This window comes from Alosa alosa, chromosome 22 (genome assembly GCF_017589495.1).
Source record: "Alosa alosa isolate M-15738 ecotype Scorff River chromosome 22, AALO_Geno_1.1, whole genome shotgun sequence".
In the NCBI taxonomy this organism is placed as follows: Eukaryota; Metazoa; Chordata; class Actinopteri; order Clupeiformes; family Clupeidae; genus Alosa; species Alosa alosa.
This window is the reverse complement of record NC_063210.1, coordinates 5,342,121-5,353,624: the sequence shown is the minus strand read 5'-3', so window position 1 is coordinate 5,353,624 and position 11,504 is coordinate 5,342,121. Positions and strand designations below refer to the sequence as shown.

The 11,504-nt window shown below is 40.7% G+C and overlaps 1 protein-coding gene across 1 annotated transcript in view; it reads left to right on the top strand.

The window, feature by feature from the left end:
- The first annotated feature begins 1,054 nt into the window (after positions 1–1,054).
- nlrc3 (NLR family, CARD domain containing 3) overlaps positions 1,055–11,504 on the top strand; it is a 24,130-nt gene continuing 13,680 nt past the window's right edge. Inside the window, exons 1-4 of the mRNA XM_048233479.1 lie at positions 1,055–1,267; positions 4,990–5,154; positions 9,003–9,260; positions 11,104–11,504. The exon at positions 11,104–11,504 is cut by the window's right edge and continues 1,388 nt beyond it. Coding sequence (XP_048089436.1) covers positions 5,061–5,154; positions 9,003–9,260; positions 11,104–11,504 — 753 coding nt within the window. The 5' untranslated portion in view covers positions 1,055–1,267; positions 4,990–5,060. The remainder of the gene's footprint in view (positions 1,268–4,989; positions 5,155–9,002; positions 9,261–11,103) is intronic.

The window sequence follows — 11,504 nt, the reverse complement described above, 5'->3', positions numbered from 1 at the left end:
TGTTAAATGCCTCACTTATACATAATTCCCATAATTGCCACTAATGTAACCCAGTAACAGCCTACAAACACCATGTGTCTGCATTATTTAGCCATTTGTGCTTTTGGGGGGTGGAGGATTCAAAGTATGTGGATTACCGACTAATTTGGATAAATTAGCTCAGGGTTAGGTGTGATTAGATTAGGTTTTAGGTACTTGTTTTAGGTTTATTATTTTGTTTGTAGAGTGAACCCATAGCTTTCTTCTGTTAAAAAGTTTACCTCTTGCTCAGTGTTATAGTAACCTATCTGGGTTAGTCGCTAAACCTCATACTTGGATTCTTTTATGTGTGTGTTTATATCCATATGAGTGAGAGGTTTTGTGTGTGTGTGTGTGTATGTGTGTGTGTGTGTGTTTAGAAATGGAATGTACATTAATGTAGACTATCAGTGTTCTCAGGGCAAATAAATGTTGTATCGGTACCCTTACAGCTTTGTTGTTATTGTTGATGATGTTATTGTTGTTGTTGTCATGTTTGTGTGCTGCATTGTGGGTACTTATACTGTGACAGCCATCTCGAGCACTTAGTGCAAATGTCTGATGCATTTCATGTGTGAATTGTCTGTCAGAGAGGCACATAGCAATAAAACAAATTTTACTTATCTTGTCTCATGGCTTCATCTCTCTTTTCCCCCCCTTGTTCCCTTTTTCTTTTCCTCTGGGTCTCTTTCTCTCTCTCTCTCTCTCTCTCTCTGTAACATTTAATCATTTAACCTTCGTTTGGCCTCCAAGTCAAAGCTTTAGATCTGTGAAAGTGAGAGAAATATGTCGCAAGTGAGCTTATATGTACAAACACCACAGTGTGTGAGTTTTTACGTTTGTGTGTGTGTGTGTGTGTGTGCATGCGTATGTTTGTGGTGCACACGAGGTTTCTAACATCTGTGGTTGTCGCTGACAGGAAGTTGCTGAGGTGCGACAGGAAGCAGAAAGATAGAGACCCAACACAGTAGACAGAGGAGAGAGAGAGGACGGACAGACAGACAAACAGGCCAAAGAGAGAGGTGGAGAGAGAGAGAGAGCGAGAGAAAGGACAGGCCAGCGAGGCACACTGAAGAGCGGGACAGGAAGACGACAAGCACAGGAGAATAGGAAAGGTAGAGAAAGATTGCAGAGAGAAGAGAGGGAAGATAAGAGAGTTAGATGTAGAGAAGAGAGGGAGAACTTCACAGACGTGTTCTACGATGGCCACACAGAACCATACCAAGACCTAGTAGACAACAAGAAACTGGTGAGTAATATGAACACTATTATTACCTGTGTGTGTGTGTGCATATGTCATATGTGAATGCAAGATGTATTTCACATTTGAGGCAGACATTTCAGTGAAGTCAAGCCCACATTTACACAAGGGAGACATTTTGAGTGGTTGAAGTGAAATGGGAGATACTTTGATTTGACACAAGTGGAATTTTAGTCAGATCTTTGGTGCTTTGGATATTGCTCTGCGCATAACCGCCTGTATGCTGTGGTCTCCTGGGAGAGGATGACAGAATACACACACACACACACACACACTGTGGCTGTCTTGTACAAGAGCACTGAATGCAAAGGCCACTCACATATGAGAGCACTGATGCGGATGCCCTGTACATGCTGATGTTTTTCTGTGACAGTCTTTTGTTTTGAAGAGGGTCTGTATTAGAGGCAGTTAGGCATTAATTCAGTAGTTATCCATATTCATGATGTGTAGTCAGGCACAATACAAGGTAATGTTCCCAGTTTCAACTAATTTGACTGTGAATTAGATTAGGTCTTTTATTATGACTTTAAATCAATCAGGACTCAAACACTCTACTAACACTCTAGGACACAAACACTAACGTTACAGCACATAGCCTACAGCACTGCTGGGCACACAGATTATATATTTGTATATTTTGTATTCCTTATTATGTACTTATATATATTGATTAAATATGTGTGTAGGGAGAGTAAAATAAAAGTTGGGTGGATAAAGTGCAATGCTATCAAATTCTCAAATTTGGTAATGCACGCGCTTACTCCCAGACCTGGACAGCTTGCTTGGCCTACAATACAGGCTTACGTGTCAATGCACAAAGCTCGGCCTATTACAGTGAGTATTGTTGGGTAAATTGTATATGTATGTGGATTGTATTTTTCACTGAAAGACTAGCCAAACCCATGTATTCAATAAAACAATTACTGTAATGTTAGTGTTGTGAAGGGAGGTTCCAATACTTAATACACTTCCATATTTAATCTTGCGTGTACTGATGTTAATTCATTATTAATAATATTTAAGATGTACTAATGCTCAATATGCCTGCTGATGTAAATGAATGGTTAGTAACGTGTAAGGAATGTTTAGTGCATGAACTAATTTCAGTGGATGTTTTATTCATGTTTAATACCAAATGCATTAATACCAAATATGCACGCTGCCTGGGATTCTAATCCAAAGCACGTCTTGTGCAATTCAACAAGTGACTCAAAGTCCTCTAGTTGTCCGTTCTGGGTGTACACTCACTGTATATATGCAGCTCTGGAAAACATTAAGAGACCACTGTACATTTTTCTGATGTCACCCTACTGTTGCTGAGTGACATTCGATTGAGTTGACAGTCATATTCAAATTAGCAGTGGCCTCTTAATTTTGAATATGACCGTCAACTTATTCGAATGTCATTCAGAAACCATAGGGTGACATCAGAGAAATGTGCAGTGGTCTCTTCAGAGCTGGTCTTCATACAGAATGCTGGGTCAGCAAAGGTTCTCAGAATGAATCACACTTCAAGCCAATCAACCTGTTGCCTCAGGAGAATGCTAATGAGGAGGAGTGTATTTGATTGGTTGGTGAGTTAAAATATCACAGTGGTTTGTTGTGTCAGAGAAGCCCAATCTTGAAACCTGCAGCATTGTGGTGGGTGGTAGGCAAGGCATTTTTTTAAAACTCCCCAAGTTAACTCTAAATCTTAAACCTGACTGCGTGAAGACCCACATATCTCTGATCTATTGACAGATGGTTTGATTACATAGAGTCAGAGGGCAATCTTCAGCAGCACCAGTATAGAAGAGTGTTTTGGTATTGAACTTGACACCACCCTATATAAGAGAGCCCCTATTCAAACATTAATAATTCAAACAAAAGCTTAGCACAAAAAGTAAGGAAATATGTGTTTGGTAGATTATTTCTCTGTGGTAACAATTATTTTTGGCAATAAATCTTATACCGTTGGAAAGCTTGTTTAGTTCCCTTTCAAATGGTGCCCCATTTACAAGGAACACACTTTTGGGATGAGCAGCAGAGCTGAGTATGTGGGTTGCGCCCATGAAAAATGTATTGCTGTAAGGAACAGTCTTGGATATTGTATTGGCTAGGACTTTCATATTCATGTACTGCATGTCACATAGCACATCTCATAAGGTATTAGGAGGGACAACTCTACTGGCTTGATGCTGTTATACATGCAGCTTGTGATTTTTTTTTTTTTAAGTTTTAATATTTTGGGGAATTCTGTTAGCCCTTAATCAACAGGGTGATAAAGAGTGGACAGGAAATGAGTGGAAGAGAGATGAAGTGTGGGTCCGAGAGATGACCTCATGTCAGAGTTGAACCTGGGTGCCCATGGGCACGGAAAACGTGTGTGGTTCAACAACTGCGCTCCGGCTGTGAAGGACATCTTTGGTCATCTCACTCGTTCTCTCTGTTTTACTCTCTTACACACACACCCACACACTGACCTCTCAAAGTAAAGTGTGTATAAAGCAATATAAAGGAGAAAGAGGATGTACTTTCCCTCTAACCACGACCAGGTTACAAAATAATGCCACACTTCCGTTATTTAGACTTCATTCTAGAGAACCACACTTTTTCAATTTTAACATCCACCACACATGTAGGCCTGCCTGACAAACATACTTAAAGGCCCCCTATGCAATATTGTCAACTTAGTAAAATAGTTTAGAAATCATTGTGATGACCTGTTGTGGTGAAAATGACGGCTTTCCCTGCTCCTCCTACTGTCTCCTAGCGGAAAACCAGCCTTGCAAGATCTGCATCTGTCAAGTCTGAATCAGGATGTCTCGTGAGAAGCGAGAACCCAGAACAAGCGAGAAACACAAAATGCTTAAAATTCTCTGGACACACACAAGGGCCCCTCAAGCACTGGTTAGCCATGCCAGCTAGTTATAAGAACAAGCAGTGATGACTTCATTTTTTAGATGTTCATCATGGCAGAGCAGCGAAAAAAGACAGTTGTGAAATATGCACCCCAAAACTGTAGGGGGAGCTCCGTAGAGAAAAATGTGACAACAAAAGTGAGAAATCTCGAAGAAATGACTAGAGTTACAGAGCGGGCCTTTAATAATTAGTAGGAAATACAGTAGTTGTAGCTTTACTAATTTCATCTAAAGTGTTTCAGTCAGTGGACTGAAAGTACATACAGTAGCCTACTGTACACACAATTAGAACACTGTGTTATTTGGGCTATTTCCTACTATGTAAAAAATATAAATATTTCTTTGGGCAAAACCCCACACATTGCCACATAAAACATGAGAGAAAGAGTTGATGTCAGTGAGCATGACCAGAATATGTTGTTCTAGTCTATGTGCCTGTTTTCTGGGTGTTTGGTTTTGTATTGCCTGGCTGACTCTGGATGTCACTGAGCCGTTGCTAGGGTAATGCGAAGATTACTAACTTTATATGTGGCATTGAGGTCAGCCAATTTCTCAGAAGAGCATGTGTGTGTGTGTGTGTGTTTGTGTGTGTGTGTGTGTGCATGTGCGCACAGTCTGTGGTTGTGGTTCTATGAAGCGTGTATGACGTGTGTGTGTGTGTGTGTGTGTGTGTGTGTGTGTGTGTGTCTATACAAGATACACTTTTTTGAGATAGTGTTTTTGAATTGACATACAGTACATTTCTCAGAGTAGCACAATTGAATTATGTGGAGAAATGAGAGCTGATTAAATGCTGTGTGTGTTTTACAGATGATGGAGAAAGCCAGAGTCCTTTTCAAGCACTAAACACACACACACACACACACACACACAGCTCAGAGATGGACAAACGCTCACACATTCCCTGGGAGGAGGACTGCTACATCGATCTACAGTCGACAAATCATAAAACTGGTCCACAGAAAGAGAAAGAAGGTAACACACACACACACACACACACACACACACACACACACACACACACACACACACACACACAAAATTGCACACCAACGTGCAAACACTCAGACACATGAAATCACACACACACACACAGATCTGAGCTGATTCTGTCAGGGTCTAAGTGGCTAAGTGGGTCTGGGGCGGAGTTGTGAGTGATAGAAGAGGTTGTTACCATGGCAGCAGTAAAGGGAGAAATCAACAAACCAACACAGACGTGATGACTTTTACATGCAGTTCAATCAGCAGCTGAAGACATAACTAAAGCAAAACATTGTAAGCAATTGAAATGATGAATGAAAACTGACAAGATCATGATTAAGGTCTTTCTTGACTTCATTTAGAATAGTCTGGAGTATTATGTTGAAACCACAGCAACCCAAACACTGGACAGGCTCCTTCATTCTCATGAGCAACAAACCCTAGTTTTGGGTTGCGTTTCCAAAACAATTCAACCATTAACTATTCCTGTAGAAAACCCATAGCCCAATTACATGCCCACAGGTAGGCTACACCTGCTTTAAAAAAATAGGATGATAGGGAAAAACATTCCAGCTAAGCATTCAATAATGAATATTGAATATTACTGTATATTGACACGTTTAATCACAATAGTGACCGTACAAAAAAATCTGGCTCTTGTGCCTTTAAAACTGTTACTGGATGAATTATCAATACATTTCTCCCAAAAATAGAAACCTGAAAGGGTATCAGTTAAATATGTGCAGTGCCAAATGTGTAGTGTAATTTCTCACATGGCCAGAGCTGCTTATGTTTTGGTTGCACCCTGACCAGAAAATGTCCACCCAAAAGCTCCCAAACTAAAGCTTAGAAAAGTATGTTTATGTAAACATAGGACAAAGATTTTTGGTACACATTATCTTTAAGGTGTCTAGTATGGAGGGATGCAATTGAAATATATGAACTTTGTTTAGCGTTCTCATAGCATGAGTGAACATGATGACGGTCACAATTGTGACCGTTGGGAAAAAACATAGTCCGATTTTAGGGATTTTCACACATTTCATTGTACAATCATCTAATTTCCACAAAATTCCATTCAAAGATGATATGGGGACATTGTCCCAGGTCTGTTCTTTACTTTTAAATTTGTATCACATGGCATTTCTCAACATGGCCTCTGAAATTCTCTATTATATTCTAAGTGTGCCAATTTTACATAGAAAATCCATTATACCACACTATTATACATAATTATTGTAATAGCTGATTTTCTATGCTGTTCTTTATTTTAATTTCACTTTCAGTCACTTCCTTATCAGGCACATATCAGATCTAACTGACTGCCCAGATTTTACAATCACACCTCAAAAACAGTAAATCATTATACTTATTGACTATTATATTACATAATGTCCCACCCCTTTTCCCAACAATACCCCTCCACTTATGTACAGTAAAGGGCGTCTGCCACAGGGACCAGTCAGACGAACCAGAAGCAAAGCTTCATGTGATCAAAAATAAAGATCAAGTGTCTCAAGAATCTGCTCTCACACTATTGTATGTCAAAATTACAGAATGTTTCCTATTATGCATTTAGAACCTTACTTAATTCAGTGGTAAAATTAATCAAATTTAGCAATATAGTGGATATCACACCCCTCTGACACTAGATTAGACCAATAACTGAGGTCAGAGCAGGCTCCTATGCTCCTCAGGTTTATATGTGATGGGATCATGGACAGGTGTCCTGTGTTCCCCAGGTCAAGCATTGTGTGTTTCCAGGGTCCTCCAGCTTTATAAAGCACATAATAGGTACCCGAATAAGCATAGGTCCCAGGATATATAGGACACTGGGAATATAGGGCCTTATGAAGCTGGCAAGTTACTTAGTTGCATGCTGTGATAAAAATATGTTTAACAGCACTCACCAAACACACCTCTCTACTTGTGTGTTTGATGCCAGACAGGCTCATATGGTAATGCTGTTGTATATGCATTTAGAACCTTACTTAATCCAGTGGTAAAATGAATCAAATTTAGCAATATAGTGGACATCACACCCCTCTGACACTAAATTAGGCCAATAACTGAGGTCAGAGCATGTTCCTATGCTCCTCAGGTTTATATGTGATGGGATCATGGACCCAGGTGCCCTGTCCATGGTGTTCCCCAGGTCAAGCATTGTATGTTTCCAGGGTCCTCCAGCTTTATAAAGCACGTAATAGGTACCCGAGTGAGCATAGGTTCCAGGATACATAGGACACTGGGAACATAGGGCCTTATGAATAAAAGGCCTTTGGAGCATAGGGACCAGGTAACATAGGTTCACTTCATTTAGTGACCTTAACAACACCACTGAGCAAAGGAGACCAATTGCTGGTCCAATGGAAAGGCAATTAATGGTATTGGAAGTATGGCAGTAGACTTGCAGGACAATCTGTTGTGTAATTAATTAATTAATTAAATAATACAATAATAAACAAACAAACAAACAGACAACTAACATCACTTTTTGTAACATTTGTGGTTGCCGTTGTATTGTAGGGTGGTGTTGTTTACACTATAGTCATAATAGTGTGATATAATGCCTTTTCTATGTAAAAATCGGCACACTTATAATATAATAGAGAATTGCAGAGGTAATGTTGAGTATTGTAATGTGATACAAAATTAAAAGTAAAGAACAGACCTGGGACAATGTCCCCTTATTATCTCTGACTGGAATTTATTGAAAATTAGATGATTGCACAATGAAATGTGTGAAAATCACTAAAATCGGACTATGTTTTTTTTCCCAACGGTCACAATTGTGACCAAGCATAAAAGACTCCTTTTCACCTACTTTTTCAGTAAAATTTGAAAAAATAGTAATTGATTACTTTAAAGGGTTACTCAAGACACATGATTTTAATATATTCAAGTCTGGAAAAAAATTGGGATTAAACGGGTTAAATATTTCATATATTATAATAAATGTGTAGTAAGCAGAATTTAAGCATGGCTGCATGTGACATTTTCTACAGATCAAAATAACATAGGCCTAATAGCATTTAGCCAATTGGAATAACTTGATGATGACTTGAGAAGACAAACTATTTTGTGGAAATGATGCATTGTCATGAAATTTGCAACTGAGTGACTTTGTGAAACCAGTCTCTGGTAGCCTGTAAGTGGCATCATCGCGCTCTATCTGTCACTTTTTGTCTGTAGTGCTTAGGGGCAGCCGTGGCCTACTGGTTAGGGCTTTGGTAACCGGAGTTTTGCCGGTTCGAACCCCGACCAGTAGAAACGGCTGAAGTGCCCTTGAGCAAGGCACCTGATCCCTCACTGCTCCCCGAGCGCCACTGTAGCAGGCAGCTCACTGCGTCGGGATTAGTGTGTGTTTCACTACTCACTGTGTTTTGTCACTGTGTCACACAAACGGTTCAGGAGATATGCGAAAGTTCCTGCTAGATAGATGCACTATGCGTCTGAATTTAACACTGACTTATCTGTATGTCTGTCAATCATCAATAAAATAAAAGCTCCCATAATGCATCTGTGGTGCATGCACTTTTGAAGTTGGCCATAGCCCTTGTCTTCTAATAGCAGACCACCCCACCAAAAATCATACTTAACTATCCCACATGAACTAACATACACTAAAACAGAACGAAATGAGTAACTACAATAAACTGCTGAATAAACTTTAATTGAGATGTTATCGTTTCTGCTGTCCAGATCAATTAATAATTGAGGTACTGTCTGACAATGAAAATCTGTCTGACAATGAAAAAGTGGCTATGCTATTGATTAATTTAAATGGTGACCTTGAGAATAACTTTTGTGTGTGTACATGTCTGTGTGTCTGTTTGCTTTAGTTAGTTGGCTGCAAAAGCACCAGCCGGCTTTGGAATGTTTGGTGTATAGCTCTGTCTTGGAGGGTGTGGTCTCTCACATGAAAAAGGCGGGGCTTCTAACTCACAGCGAGGCTGGATTGGTTCAGAAGGCAGCGTCTCTGCCAGACCGCTGGCACACATTGGTGGAACTACTGTCAATCAAGGATCCTCAGGGCTCTAAACTTCAGAGTTTCCTAGTTACCTCTTACCCCATGGAGTACCAGCTCATCAGTCAATATGGTATGTGTGTGTGTGTGTGTGTGTGTGTGTGTGTGTGTGTGTGTGTGTGTGTGTGTGTGTTTGTGTTTGTGTGTGTGTGTGTGTGTGTGTGTGTGTGTGTGTGTGTGTGTGTGTGTGTGTGTGTGTGTTTATGTTTATGTATGTGTGTGTGAGTGTGCGTGAGTGTACGTGTGTGTGTTCACTCAAGTGAAGATGTATAATGTCCAGCTGTTGTGGTTTGAAGATGAAGTGTGTGCCTCTGTTTGTTTGCGTTCACAGCTTTTTTGATGTACCACACACCACAGCTTCAGATTTCATTATTAAATACCACTTGAGAAACCAGGTGCTATAATGACATGCAGAGTCACGAAGCAACACTTCACACGCTCACACACATACTCTCTCTCTCTCTCTCTCACACACACACACACACACACACAAACACAAACACAGTTTCTTTCTCAGTCATTCATTACAAACAGTCTTTTTTACTTCTTCACTCTGCTCATCATTAATATGGGAGCCAGTTACTCTCTCCCAAATCCCTACAAGAGTTGTGCAGGTGTTACACACAAGCCACAGATAACTACAAAACACACCTGGCTGTGATGGACAGGTGGATGGGAGGAATAAAGAGATAGATTGATTAGTTGAGGGAGGGATAGATCCTACCAGGAGGAGGTTTTCAGCCACTTTCAGTTTTGGCCTAGTTTCTTCGTCTGGCAGACTAAATTTATAGCTGATTATTAGGTTATAATAGGTACCGGTATATAGGTTTAGTCAGATTTTTTTTTTTTTTCTTTTTTGCATGTCCAAATTTCCGTCAAGGATTCCCGGGACACTGAAAGACCGGGGTACACGAAACTTGGTGGGCATGTAACCCCACGTGGATAGCATGGAACCATCGTTTTTCGTTTTGATCTGTAGCCCCCCCGCTGTGGAAAGGAGGGTAGGGCAGACACAGTTTTCTGTGAATATCTTGAGAACCATAGGGCCTAGGATGACCAATTTTTTCTGTATGTTTGCCTCCAGGGGTCATGTCCAGGGGTCATGCACACACATACATTCACAGTTATCATACGTATGACACATACTCACACAGTAGACATATGTACGCATGCATGCACATGCACAAACACACATACGCAGACAAACACACAAGCACGCACACACACACACACACACACACACACACACACACACACACACACACACACACACACACACACACACACATAAACATAAACGTGTGCACGCACACAACACACAATTCAAGAATTTCTCAGAATTATGAACAGGCAAGATGGTTGTGGGGTTGTATAAAATTGAAATTTACATGTGAAATCTATGAACTAATCATATTTTGGTACTTGTTGTCTAGCAGATACCAGTGAGAATTGAGTGTGGATAATGCAATTTAGTGAGACAGTTAGAATCATATAGGCCTTTCAGCGTGATTTATTTTTGTGGAAAAAATGTGCTGGACTGGGCGGCGGTCATATTTTGTACCGCTCTAGTTTTTTAAGTTATTGGTCTACACAATAAAAAAAAAACTGCTACACAGTAAAAAAAAAGTTACAAAAAATGAGGAACTCAAAAACAGCAGTCACAGGATATAATTACATGTTGGCCTGAATGTTAATGCAGCTGTGGTTAGATATGTCTAACAACCACAGCACTATCCACATTTTGTTGGCAGACAGAAGTTTTGGCAGACAGTTTCGAATTTCAAATACCCAGGTATTTCATGGAGTTCATGATACCATGAACTCTAATGAGGTTCCCAGGTCTATACATATGAACTTGTAGACCAAAATAAATAACAATCTTGTGTGTGTGTGTGTGTGTGTGTGCGTGCGTTTAGACACAGTTGTGCAGCAGCAGAGGACTGTATTGCTGCAGCGTTTCAGAGAGGAAGCAGAAACCCCCTCCCACAAGAGTGTCAATCAAAGCCATCAGGCAGAAGACTCCTCCTCTCCCCCCGCCCTCCTGCTGATAGAGGGTGTGTCTGACCTCCAGCAGCGAGAGCACGACTTCACACAGCTGTCAGTCACCCGAGGGGCGGGCCCACTATATGGGCGACCTCTGGGATTGGACAAACTTCTCCTTCCTCTGACACGTACGAGTCCTGCCCCCAGGGTCTGTCTGACAGTGGGCTTGGCTGGAAGCGGCAAGAGCCGATTGGTCAGTCACTTTGCCCGTCTTTGGGGTCTTGGACAGATCCATCAGGAGATCAGTCTGGTTCTCCCTGTTGCATGCTGGGAA